The sequence below is a fragment of the Symphodus melops genome (genome assembly GCF_947650265.1).
Source record: "Symphodus melops genome assembly, chromosome: 2".
In the NCBI taxonomy this organism is placed as follows: Eukaryota; Metazoa; Chordata; class Actinopteri; order Labriformes; family Labridae; genus Symphodus; species Symphodus melops.
Window position 1 is genome coordinate 21,787,955 of NC_136692.1, and position 14,492 is coordinate 21,802,446.

Consider the following 14,492-nt stretch of genomic DNA (forward strand, 5'->3'; position numbering starts at 1 on the left):
ATTTTTTTTTTACATCAAATCTAGAAGCCACTTCTCCAAAATGCTACTAACACACGTCGGCTGTGTAAACTTCAATTTGATAATCAACTTTTCAGTGTGCTGTGAACAAACTTTTTTTTTAAAGAAAAACTCACTTCAGCATGAGGTTAAAAAAAAGATAGTTATAAAAGATTTTGAAATGGGACCAAATATAATTGGAACGATTTTTTTCCTACCATGTTTGTAGATCTTGGGAAAAAAAGAAGCTCAAGACAATAGAGAATTGGATTAGCTGAGCATGAAAGCTGGGAACAGAGGGAAGATCGTTAATGTGGTTCTGTCAAAATGCCTTTAAAAAACTCAAATATCTCAAAGGTGAAGACTTTAGATGTGTTAAAAAAAAATAAAAAGACAATGTTTCACAGTTTGAAGATGAGAAAACGTTAGGAAGTCACTGCACCTGGACAGTAAATGATCATTCATCTTAAATCAGAACTTGTATTTTGTTCGCCTTGTTTTTTTACACAGCCAATGAGATTTATCCGGTCAATTTGTATGCTGCCTGTAGAGGAGCTGATAGGTGGATTTTTAACCTTTAAAAGGAGCAATGCTTGCAATTTTTTCAGTCCGAGTCTTAATGCTAAGCTCAGCTAACTACCTCTGGGCCAGCTTTATGTTAAGTGCACTGGCTTGAGAGAGGTATCAATCCTTTTATCTATCATTAAGGAAGCCATTAAAATGCATTTCCAATAATGCAAGGCCACACCTGTAAGCAGCAGGATTCTTAATAAACCCGTTCAGCCGATCTGATCGACATCATTCGTTTCTTAAACCTGTGTGCATCAACACGGCAGCAAGGAAAGGGAATTGGTGAAGGCAATATTTCTGCATTCTACCTGCACAGCTCAACACACACTCAGAAATGATGAGGAGTCATTCATGCCAGAGGAAATACTATACGAGTTTCCTGACATATTCCTGGAGGTCAGCCAGGTGAGACGGCTCCACTACACCAGAACCCGTTTTATTCCTTACTCTCTTTTTATTTTAACAAATGGACGGCACCTCTCGAGCGTGAAGCACCTTAAGCTGTGTAATCCCAAACACTAGCTGCTGCCACAGCATAATCTTCCACCCTTCTCCTTTCTTTCGTTTCTTCCTCTGCCACACATTTTCACTTCTCTGTTTCCTCGACACAGCCGAGCTAAGTCTATTGTTGGTAAAGTGATTAAGATATCTGGGTGGGTTGTGCAGTGATGGGGTGGGGGTGGGGGGGTGTGGGGGGTGGTTGTGTGCATGTTTGTGTTTTTGCATGATGAGATAGATTGTTGGCAGGTGCACTCAGAGGAAAGAGAATTGGGAGGTCAAGGGAAAGGATTGTGAGAGGAGGATGCAGGGAGACATAAAATGGATCAGATAGTGGATTCTTTGAGACAAGGTGAGAGCGAGGAGAGAGGAGCTCTGCTTTGATAAGAGCCAGATGAAAGGCTAGTGGGCTACTCTTCCTCTCTGAAAACTATGAAAAATAATTCCCTCCAACTATTTCGAACCACATAGCTAATGAGCTCCTTATGTCTAAACTAGAGCCGTGAAATCTCATCACTCCATACTATGTTTTAATTGCAGCACTTTTGGAAGATACTTCACCAAGAAGTGCAAGTCAGTCAGAGACGAATGAGTTCACACTTCAGCAGCTTCTCTCTGTCTTGCTCTTATTCCAGAAAGTAACTTTAAAATCTGATCCCACTTCTGATTTTAGCTTCTTTTGTTGTCAGTGTCTTCAGATCTTATGGAGCCCTGAGGGTGCAAGAGTTGTGCTGTATGTTGAGAAAGTTATTTCGAATGAGACTCAAAACACTGCTCCAAATGTTGGATTCCCTGTCTCTCTTTTTTTTTGGTTTCATTGCTTTGTGCTTTTGTTGAGAAAATAATTGAGTGCTATAAAAGTGTAACACATGATTTGAAAGGCTTATTCATGTCAAATGAAACAAGCTTCAATTCATAATAGGAAGAGAAATCCCAAAAAGGAGAAGTCAACAGCAGCCAGCTCTGGAACAGTGTGATTGCTGAGTTAATAAAGGCAGTCGTCTGATTGAAGGAGGCGTAGGTTCGATAAGAAAGTTTGAGTAAGTGTGTGGGAGCAGGTGGGAGATATTTAAGAAGATGATTTTGTAGGTTTTTAATTAACGGCTTGTTTTTTTTAGGGTAAGAAAAATCGGTAAAAAAATAAGCGAAGCTGCAGGACTTTTTCTCAAGCAGTTGGGTTGAAAAAAACTCCCAAGCCTGTGAATCAGGAGACGCTGATTATTTATGTCATTTTAAGAACTTCCTGACAGAATCACAGTTGTTTGACGCGCCAGCAGGCATCAGTGGGAGCTCCAGAAAAGAGGCTGTGTCGAGGAACGAGGCGTGCAGCTGTGTCTCTGTGGCACTTTTCTCTCTCTGTTTGAAACCCCGTTACTAATTAGCACAACAGTGTGTCTTAATTAACCCTAAACCTATCGGAAGATATTCCTGCTGCAACAGCTTTCTAATCAAGAACAATGCGGATTCTGCCATTCTGCGTGGCAGCATGCCGTGGTGGAGGTGAGCTGTCAAAAGTGATTGATTTGGTTCCACAGCTGAGGTAGATTTATCGAGGTGGTGCCTGTTTTTAACCTGGATGTTGCCTTTATAGAAAACAGTTTGTCATAGCCCTGCTGTGCAGCGTGCCAAAAAAAGACTTGGAAGTTGATGCCATCAAGCTCTTGATCTGTAAAGTCTGACAAAAACAATCTGTTACCAGCATGTCTCCCACACTAACAGACTCAGTAACAACTACAGGCCTCGAGTTGGACCAAAGGAGGTGCTATTCTTTTCTTTTCTTTTTTTTAATCATTATTGTTATTGCAAAATGTATTAAATTGAACGTCTCGAAAACAACTTAATTTCAAAAGGCATGCCATGAGCAAGCTAAGAAGGCTTTTTTGCAAATGTCAATGAATCATCCAATGATGAGTCATCTGCCCACGAAATCATGGTGATGAAGAACACTTAGTGTTCAAATCCTAATAAAACTGTACTTCAGTGGACCAGAAAAGAGAGAAAATACGGTCCATTTTCAGATCTAAATAATTTTGCCCATGTGCATCCTTTTTAAAACCGGACATTTTCTTATGTGCCCTCTCATTTTGACAGTTCTTGTTTCTTTTTTTTGTATCTTGTACATGTTTACATTGTATCTCACATTGCCCAAAAGAGAAACAATATTAAATGTATTATCTTTGTTGTTTTAAACTGGCTCCTTTTTCATTTGTATCACAAGTCCAGGCGTATGTGCTCCTGCAGATAAAGAGCAGCAGTCCCCCTCCCTTCTACTAGATAGTGTGTGACAGTAATATAACAGATTGAGACATCTATCTTTATTTGCTTTATTGTGAAAACCAGATTAAGTGAGTTTAGATGTGGGGGAGCAGAACAATGCAGCTGGTTATATATAGCAAGGTATGACTTATGAGAGAAAAAGTGTAAGGAGGTTGAGAGCTCTGAATGAAGACGAACGAGTTCTCGGAGCCCCAGTTCCCCTCTAAAGAGAGGAGACAGGAGCTTTTGCTTCCATGTATCCAAATGTGTGTGGAGAGATTAATGATTTATGGCCATAGTTACATAAAACATGTGCTTACACCTCTGTCCCACCAAAATCCCAAAGCTACCAAAATCCCCATCCTTTAAAGGTAAAGGATTAGGCTAATTCATAGTTTTTGCTGATAACTTCTGGGCAGAGAGAGCTACAGGAAGTCATTGAAATGTAAAGCGTAATGGTGTATTTTGTTGAATTAAATTGATCAAGTATTGTTTACATCTTAACATTGAAAAAAACATTGCCTCTTCAAAGATTCCCCTGAAATGACAGCTAACAGATGACTATTACTGAGTAATCTTGTAGACAGACTTCATAGCCTAACTGACGAAGGTAACTTCAAAGTTCAATCTAATAGCAAGCTAACTTGCTTAGTTAGCTTAGCGCAAGTCTCTTGTAACCCCTGACAATAACTTAACTTTCAGATGGTAATATTATTATTTCAGTGTTCACTAGCTAATTGCTAACAGCAAATTTTGAGGCGCTGGACTTTTAAGATTTTTCTTCTGAATGAACAACGGGAACTTTCTTTTCAGGTACTTAGCCTACTTAGTTAAGTTAGCTTTGTGTTTGTCCCCAGAAACTCCCCAGAAACTCCTAAGAAGAGAGCGCAAAAGCAACTAAATGCTTTAGTACTGTTAGTTGGTAAGTTGTTAAAGTCACGTTGTTTGGTGCTAAGTAGCTAGTTAGGCTATTCAACAGATATTCTGCTGTGTTCTAGCAATGTTTATGCTATAAGGGCAATGTTGTGAAGCCAAAATAACATTTAGCTCTCAGAAAGCCCCTTGTACGTGCATAAAGCAAAAAAGTCAAATTGCTTAAATAGTGTAGAAACTTCTTTATTGTGCAAACCAAAGCGAAGGCACACAGAGATTTATTTTAACTTCCTTCCCTGTCTCTCTGATGTTTTTTCTAAGGAAAATTACAATGGAATCTAAAACATCTTCTAAGGACTATATTTTAATGTAAAAATGAAGTTTAGCTACTTCATGAATTGTTCTTCAAAGTTGCTGTCATAGGTCCAAAAGGCTCTTGTAAGAATAAAACTTGCAACCACAAATAATTTAAGACCCGTTAATTCAGGTGATCATTTTTCTGTTTAGTTGACATATCATACATAACATTTTCTCTTGCTATTTTGTAACTTTTTCAAAGAGTGAAGCTTAAATCAGTTTGAAAGAGCTATTAAAACTTCAAGTTGAGAAAGTTCAACCTTTCAATCAGGGGCCTGGAATGTTCCTTTCTTTTCAGATTTGTCAGGGTGATAATTCAGCTGTGAAGAAAAAAGTATGAATTAAAGGCAGGGTAGGTCATTTTCGAAAACTAGCATGATAATTTTAAAAGTATTTTATTTTTATAAGCATTCTCCGTATTCACCCATCCCCTCCACTCTGCTCTCTGAAAAGTCAAGCCCCTCGCTTACATGCACGAGCGCCAATGGCCCAGAAGTGGATTTCAGCTCCTCATGCTTTCAGTGTGGGCTCATGCATGCATGGGGTAGAGAGGCTTGATTGGTTTATAAGACATGTACCGAGTGCCAACATTAGTCGAAGTTTTTACATGTTTACAACTGCTACAGATGATGGATTTTTATCTTTTCTTTTTCAGATCAAATGAATTATTAATTACTTCCAGAACCTAAAGACAATTTCAACCAGAATCTTAAAAAGTGTATCTGAAGAAAATTACACTGCCTTTAATGTAAATTATAACCCTTGATTTTTCTTTAAAAAAACATAAACATATGACAAATTAATTGAAATTTTACCAAAATCAATATTTATTGAGTGTACACCCTTCTTGTGGAGACAAACATACAGGTTGTTTCCACTAGATGGCTCTCTTGAACCAGTCTGTCTTCTTGTAGGCAGCGTCAGTGTTTAACAGACAGTAATAACAGAGATATTTTCATATGAATAGACCTGCACATCTCAAACCCAAAATGTATGTTGACATGCGTTTTGATAAAATTCTATTATGTTCCAGACATTTTCATGCAGCATAATAATTTTTTTAGTGAACACTGAAGGATGAGGATCTCTGTCAGCTTTATGAATGCTCAGTTGAACAATAAAAAGAATTAGATCCCCTCGTCTTTTCATGAGATTATTACTCATCTTATTCATATTCCTTAGTCATTTTTTTTATACGGGATGTCACACTCCGTTCTATTTGCAGACAGACAGATGACTATGAGGGCTCTCAGTAGACTGCTAGATGAGGTTCTTCTTTAATTTGTAATGCAAAGATTACAATGGAAGCACACCTACAATGTATGTTTCAGGTTAGAAATATTTCCACCGATCTCCTGATCCCCTACCTGTCATCTTGAGGCCCACCAGCAGCTGTGATTTGAACAGAGTCCACAACACATGATGTAACAGAGTGCCAGAGCCTCTGGATGTCTCAGCATTGTGTTTCAGCTGAACACCACAAAGGGCACGACTTGCTATGTCGGAGTTATGAGACGAGTTGTATATTTCGGTTTCTTATGGTCAAAATGTCAAAGGTCAAGTGCACATAAACACTGTTAACATTTCAGACTTCAAATATTATATTGGCAGAAGAAAGAAGAAAGGCAGTGGACTGATGCTTAAAGGTAAATACATTGCACATATTATTATGGTGTGATAATAACACACAGTAATACACACATTACTCTTTCCCAACTGAGCAGACAAAAACCTGAACACAATAAAATTCTTAATTTTGTTCCAAAAGTAGTAAAAAAAAAATAACATTTTCACTCAGGTTTAAGAGCAAATTACAATTATTTTCAGTTAGTGGAAAGAACAAAGAGAACATTGTTGATGCTTGCAGTGGATGGAAACCTAAAGAGTGAAAAATGGATTTGGCTTTTTGCAATTTCTTGTTGCACAGAGGAAACAGTTTATTCAGTACCTGAAAGGCTAGAGTTAACTCGACCAACAATTTATTTTAAAATGTTGGCATTAGCTGGATGAAATAGAGACATGGAGCTGTTGAACTAGTTTAAAGTCTGTGTGGTGATAATTATAATTAATAATGGTTACAGTACATTGATGACTAAGAATTACAAACAGAAATGTACAAGTTTGCAAATTAAACATATTGCTATATCCAAAGACAGTCATGTGGTTTTCTCCTCTATTCCTCTATCCAGAAGTGTTATGGTTTTGTCTTGTTTAGTAGTGGTTTAGAGTTGTATCTTGTTTAGGTCTCAGTCTTTTCTCCCTTGTGTGTTAATGTGTCCTAATGTTAATTGTTTACTTGTTTAGTCTTTAGTGTTTCCTGTTTTATTTGGTAATTTCTTTTCCTTTTGTCTGTCTGTGTTTTGTTACAGTCTTCAGTTCTCTGTTTCATGATTTAGTTTATAGTTGTTTTTTGTATTTTATTCCTTGATTGCCTGGATTGTCCTCACCTGTATCTTTTTAATCTAACCTGTGTTTGATTACCTATTATTCTATTTAGTCTCAGTGGTTCAATTACCCATGCCAGATCTGTGTACCAATGTTTCCTGTGGTTTTCCTTGTGGCTCCTTGTTTTTTGCTTTTATAAGCATTGTTTGTTCATGGGATTTTTGATGAACTTTGTCTTTGCATTTAGATTTAGTCAAATAGAATTGGGTCCTCCTTGTTTTTTCAACAAGGGAAATAAATAGAGTCAAAGCACCAGAAAAATCTGATGATGGTCTCCATTTATAATGTAGTAGTTTACACCTCAAATGTATGTCCAATGGAGGAAAGGCCGAAGAAACTCTTTGGAACCTTGATTGCTTAGGGGATCCTCCAGGAACCCTTGATGATTCCACTTTGATGAGAGGTTACTGAAGAAAGGTTTCAGAAATGGAAAAAAAGGAGCTTCGGTTACAACCTTTTGTCAAATCCCTCATTCTGTTAAAAAAGACCTACCATTTAATTATTATTGTTGTTTTCTTTCTATCAGAGACATAACTGAACTCAATGTTTCTGCTGATATTCAAGTTTCTCATTGAAAGAAAGTAAGCTTTGTTTAATGATTTTGCCCTTCAGCTGGAGCACTATTCGTAAATCATTGGTTATTAAATCCAATTGAACAGAAAATGTGTTTATCTCAGTATAGGAAAAAAGACTGGTGCCACTGTTTGACGTCACTGTCCAGAAGCAGAAAACAATGGCATAGAAGATTATTGTTCCAAAGTATGTTACTTTTATATGGGTCCTGAAGTTTCTATTTTCCATGTATTGCACAAGGAAAAAGAAAAAAAAAACTCAAAGTAATAAGCAGGCCCTTAGTGACTCATGGGACATTTCTGCTGCACAGAGCCACAGTGCATAAATGAACCAGCACAGCTTGAGCCTGTAATCGTTTCTGCAGAAGGGCTTGACAGAGCTATTGCCCATTAGTACATAGCTGTATAATTATTCAGATTGTGCAACTCAGGACAACACCAGATTGGAGGTATAAAAAGCAAAACAGCCTTTATAAACATAGTCTTTTATCTTGCAGTGACATGAGCATTGATGGGAAGTTCCAGCCAGACCTTGATAGTTACAAGACCACATGTTTGACTCAGTCATCGCCGGTCAAACACAGAATGTAGTAACCATAAACACACGTCATCCAAATCTATGTTGTCCCTTAGTTCCACAGAGCCTTTAAGCCACTTCACCTTGTTTGTATCCAGCCAGGTGGGAACTTTTTCAGCTCTACCTTACCTGGAAATTATCCTCACCCTGCACTCACTGTCATCATAGCAAGCATGCATTCAACAATGTCACGTTAGTAATGTGGTTAAAGCAGCCGTGTGTACAGTGCCTTAGATTTTGATCTTCTATTCCTCTAGCTGCTTCCAGTTTTTTACTGGAGGGAATACCTCTATTAATTGTTGACCATACTCATATTATTGATTTAAAGACTTAAAGGATGTACTTCTGACACTCTCTCATATCCAAATACATGGTTCAGCAACTCATGGACGGTCATTTACTGGAAGTACATGAAGAGATTCCTTTTTGAGATTATTTCCATCATGCATCTGGTGGAGATTTGCAACTACAACTTTTCAACAGAAAACCGAAGCGGAGGAGAAACTGTTGGAGTTTTGGAGAGGGCCAGATTGTCTGACCTGTCCTCCCCTTTGTACCATGATAGAGTGGAAAAGGAAAAAAGGTGGACACAAATTACTGTGGCCCTCGAAATCCAGAGAATAACGACTGAGTCTTGATGTCTTGTGTAAAGCACTTTGAATTGCCTTGTTGTTGAAACGTGCTATATAAATAAACTTGCCTTGCCTTCATATTCACGGGTAGAAACCGAAACTATAGCATATTCACGGGGGATTTCTATGGCTGGAACAATTTCTGTACCCCTTTTTTCCTACTCCACTTTATCATTGTACAAAAGGGAGGACATGTCAAAGAGGCCACCAGTTTCTCCTTCTTTTCTTTGCGTTCCTTTGCCTCTACGCCATGTTGCTACTTTACAGCTTCCTGTTTATTGCTGGCGAAATCTCTCCAATAAATGTTGACAATCTGTATGTCATTAAACAACTTAATTTGCAGAAGGTAGGACTAAAGACCTGCAGTAATATAAAAGATGTTTGATTTTATGGTAAAGACAAGACAAGAAAAAGACTGTTAAAACAGTTGGATTGAGTTCTATGGCCACCTTACACCAAACAACCAAGGTCACAGGAGTTCGCTTCCATCCATCCATCCTTTTTCAATCTCTGCTCCACAAGATTGTTTGCATCAGAACTAGACTTACTTTTCTGTCATCCATTTTGTAGTTGTATTTCTTGGGCGTAACCTGTTACCATAGAAATCTATGTGAATCAGTCCATGTCAATACAGACAGGGAGATCTGATCTGGTCACTTGCAATTTGTAAAGTGGACTCGGATCAGGTTTGGAAAAAAATCGGATTCTGGCAGCAGTCTGAACAAAGCCTAACTGCCCCAGTTGGGGCACCCCAGTCCAAAAAGTCTGAACTTACCCCTTATTACTGCCTATATTGCTTAATGTTTTTTGGATTGTGTAAACAATAACTGCTTGGGAAATGATTCACCTTAGAATAATGTCAATGTTGGCATGTTAAACCGAGATGATTCTTGTTGTAGAGATGTCGGCAGGTTATCGTGTTACCCAAAGAGGGGAAAAAGAGAAATTAATGTAGCTTTAAGAAACACAACAAACAAAACACTGCTCAAACACATCTGGAAAGTTTATTAACCACAATCATCCGACTCACACAGAACAGAGCTCACAAACAAACACTTTTTGTTTTAAAATAAAAAGAAAGAAAATGCTGGTTTGCTGCTGTGTCACAACAATGGCTATATATACATGTTATTTTAGCCACTGGTTCCAGTCTACATTAACACTAACAGTGTTCCACTCTGATGCTCGTCTAAAGTTGGTCCCGTTGTTCACACAGAGTAGTAAACCTATAACTTATGCATGCTAAGAAGAAAAAAAAAGTACCAAGAATCTACAGAAAGAATCACTAATGTGCAGCTGTAAGATTTTCCCAGACATACTTATATCCGATTGTTGCAAAGCAGACAGAAAGAAAAAAAAACACTCAAGCAAAGCAGGTTTTGATGAATAAATAAATATCAAATTACAGGATCAGAAACATTCAAGGAGCCTGTGGACTCATTTGAATTCAAAAATAAAACTCAAACTAAAAAAAATGGCATTACATCCTTTTGAATCAATGATTGTGCAGATAACGTGATAAAACTTCAGACAAATCAATTCGTAGCTCTAAAAGAAGCTTATTTACCAATTCAGGTGGTCCAAAAAATGATGGCTGTCTCAAATTGATTATAGGATTTTGAATTACATGGTTTACAATGTAATGAAAATTAAGAAAAATTTGGTCAGGGAGTCTGCACAAAAAAACAAAACAAAAAACAAGCCGTAGTTGAGCCAAAGCAAAGGTGGCATAAAAAAACATTTGCAAGATTACAATCAGTAGCTTTATAAAGTGACATTTATCATTTTACCATACAACGATGGCTTTATAAACTATATAATGGTAAGAATTATAAATACAGAAAGGGGGTAGGAGGGCTCTCTAACATGGGCTTACACACAAAAATATAAATTACAAAACAAAAACAAACAAAAAACCCACTTGGAATAAAGAAATTGTAATATAACCAAGACTTTAAAACTTGCACACCGAAGCAATGAGGTTCTGATTGTATACTGCAATACTTCTTATTGCGTCGGTAAAAACAACTCTCTATATTCTCTATTAGAAAACAAGAATAGATTTAGATTCTCATGATTTTGGATGAACAAAGAAACACATTTCAGAATTATAATGACAAAAAAAATACTTTTTTTGTTTGTTTTACAACTCAAACACACTGATAAAAAATAACTCTCTAAATACATAAAGGTAACATTCAAATGTGATTTAACAATTCAAGCAGTAGTGTTATCAAACTGTAAAAGTTGGAGGCGATGTGTGAAACATCATTGGTTATATTTGCCCAAAAAAAGGACAGCTGGCAATAGCAGCATAGGTTTGAGCCCCATGTGTTGATTTTACAAAATTACGTTTGATGTAGATTGAACAAATCAAAATATTCTCAGCCTCAAGTGATGTCATGTTATAAGCTATGGTTTACTGCTGAGTTGTTTTGTTCAAAACTGACATGTCAGGAGTGGGTGTACAGACATTTCATCATGAATTTAAAGTGGATAGTTATAGAAATCCTAAAAACATGAGCCCCTGAACTGAGTTCTACAAAGGATTGTTGCTGGTGAAAAGTGTATAAATATTTGAAATGTCATGGATTTGCATTACAAAAATATCTTGAATTCTGTGTGCTTTCTTCCCTTTGAGTAAGCCGTGTGTGCCAAACAACAGCATCATTTGGTACTTTTGTTTTTTTGTTGTTGTTGTTCTTTTAGGGGCTTTGGAAAAAAAACACAGAATATGCACATCTGCATGTGCCAAATGAACCATTTCTGGGTTAAGGCAGGAGGCTGTGATCCTGATATCTTAGCAACAATCCTTGACATAATGCATTATTTTGGGTCCTATTTAAGAGGAACTCACTTTGTCATGAGCGCTCACAGTGTACTAGGCCGGGGTACAGGAAAAGTTAGGGGAAATAGCTTAAATCTTACAAAAGATTGCTAACCCTGAGGAGAATCACTTCCGGTTTGTTTTTCGTGGATTTGTAGCTGCTGAGTTCACAGGTTGGTGGATTGTTTCATTGTCCTCTGTCAATTACGGGGCCTTTTTGAGAGGATGAAGCCGATTTCAGTGCAACATACCACATTGCAGAGCAAGCAGCTAGCACAACAATATAGCTACCATCGACGTTTGCAATAGAACTACCATTACGGTACATTAGATTATACAAGTAAAAGAGGTTTTACAATCCTACTTAATTTAACTCAGCACTGTCTTGCATCTCTAAGCACATCACTGACTGATAATCACCACGACAATTACAGAAATCCATCACTACATCATTACTAGACCGATTTCATATCTTCATGTCTCAGTCACACACAGACACAAGTTGTGTCATACTGAGATGTAACCTGCTGAAGGTGTGCTTGTCTTGATTGACGTCAGAAGTCTGCACCAGGTCGGAGACATATCTCAGAGCTTCTTCTTAGAGAACTATTGTTGACACATTCAGCCCCAAAGTGACTAATCTGCTCTGGAACGTTCCTTAAATTGCTCAACAAACTACAGAGTGTAAGAATTTGGTGTCTCCCCTTCAAAGTCAGTCAGGATGCAAGAGAGAGTGAACACTTCTGGCATGAAGTTCTCAGTGAAACCCCTTCCATGTCTCTTCCAGTGCACCCTCTGCAGGGAGGCTGTGACATCAACTCTAAAGAGAAAGAAACCTTCCAGAGACACGGTACCAGCTTTGGAAAGGTTCAAACAACTATAATTGTATGTACCAGAGTTCATATTCCCTGAACTGAGACATTAATTTCCCTGACACTGGGATTATGCCAATTTTAGGGAGGTTGTCTGTCCATTAGCCGTCTCCCCTTATGTGCTCCGGTAGGTCTTGATAATGTCTTTGATTTGCCGCCTGCAGATGGGACAGCAGGCGTTGGACATCTTCTTGAGTTTGACTCCACACGTGTAGCAAAGACACATGTGTCCACATGCGTAGATCACCGTGTCCACCGTGTTCTCGTAACAGATAGAGCACTCATCAGACCAAGGCCCATGGCCTGCTGGGAATGTAGGGGACTTCGGGAGGCTGATAGGTGAATTTGGGGTTGTTCCTGTGGTGAAATTAATGATAGAAGAACACATAAGGGGAAAAAGTCAAATTAAATTTTCAGTTAGATATTACACTCTTTACTTGTGTTTTGAAACAGCTACATAAAGCATCATGAAGTCACTGAAAACCACCATACTGGAACTAAACTACGGTATGTTTTGGGAAATTACTAAATCCGTCCGAACAAAGTAGACATCAACACTTTCAAAGTTTTGTTGTATTGTGCTTGCGTTTATTTTGATTTTGAGTAAAGAACGTGGCATTTTCCACTGTTAACTTTGGCTGTGGATTAAGTTTTGTGTAAGTCTGGTGTCTTGCATAATCTCAAAGAAAAATATATAGTCAGAACCATTTACATAAACCTGCCTTGTGACACAACACGTGCTGAACATTTTCTTAGATCCAGTTGCAGCTGGAGCACCAGTGGGACAACGAAGTGCTTGACATTGTTCCAATCTACGAGGATGACATGTGCTACTACCCAATAACGACCTCCCTTAGTCCCCTGTGGGGTAATTGATTCTCTTCTTCTACAGTGGTAGCTTCCTCTCTGGGTGTACCTACCCCCTGCTGAGCTGCAGTAAGCGGCAGAGCACAGGCCTCCGTTCAGCACCGGATCAGAGCTGCCACTACCCAGGGCACTGGGGGTGTGGGGAGAGGAGGAGGGCGAGCTGGGGTTCGAAGTGGTACGCTGATCACCGAGATGAGTGGAACCTAGGTGTAGATAACGGCACAGAGTTAGTTGTCTTAATCATAACTCCATTATCTAAGCAGCAACAAACAGTGTGAAGTTTGTCTCAGGGATATTTCTGGTGATTGATGCAGTAGTCTAAGAGAGATTTAGGACATTTAAGACTAAGTTGGAATATAAAACAAAGAGTTCTTATTTATATGAAGTATCAAAGGAGATTGAGTGGCCAAAGCAACAAACCTGCAAGAAATTGAAGGAAAAACTCTTAACTTGAATTGACTGCAAATAGAATGCTATTATCTATTAACCAATCTTTATTTGTATAGTGCTTATTCATAACAAATGTGTAAGACATTAATCCATAATGAGCACAGCAACATTTAGCAAAGTTACAGGGGCAAGAAAAAAACTTCCTTTTAAGAGGAAGAGATCTTGCAAACCCTGGCTCATGGTGAACAGCCATCTGCCGACACTGCGATGAGATTATTGATATTAGGGATTTAATAATCTGTTTGGGGGGATTTCTTTATGTATTCCAAACATGTAACATAAGACAACATGACATGAACATAAAAAATAAATAATTCAACTAATAATAATAATAAATAATAATTACAAACAGTGGAAAGTATAATTCTACCCCTATGCAGCTAAAAAGTGATTTCCCTGGAAACAGTAATATGGCTCTAAAATGTCACTCTGCAGTATCAGCAGGGAAATGCAAAATATGGTGTCTTATCTATAATACTTATTAAATGTTTTCTGCAGGCTGTGTCTGATGTCAGTTATTTGGTGGCATTCGTTGTCATTGAAAATAACTCTAATATTTTACCATCAAAGGTATTGCGGAGACACCAAAATACCCAACAAATTAAGATGCAAATGAGCTGCCTTACGGTGCAAGCATAGAATCATCAACAAAGAATTCTCATAAAATGCTTAGCTGCCTCCCAACGTAAATGCCTTATT

General features: G+C 38.0%; 1 protein-coding gene across 1 annotated transcript in view; it reads right to left on the reverse strand.

Annotated features, from left to right (window-relative positions):
* Positions 1-9,761: 9,761 nt before the first annotated feature.
* neurl1aa (neuralized E3 ubiquitin protein ligase 1Aa) overlaps positions 9,762-14,492 on the reverse strand; it is a 44,954-nt gene continuing 40,223 nt past the window's right edge. The window contains exons 5-6 of the mRNA XM_079338538.1: positions 13,397-13,546; positions 9,762-12,833 (exon numbers count right to left, since the gene is read on the reverse strand). Of these exons, the coding sequence (XP_079194664.1) occupies positions 12,592-12,833; positions 13,397-13,546 (392 nt within the window). The 3' untranslated portion in view covers positions 9,762-12,591. The remainder of the gene's footprint in view (positions 12,834-13,396; positions 13,547-14,492) is intronic.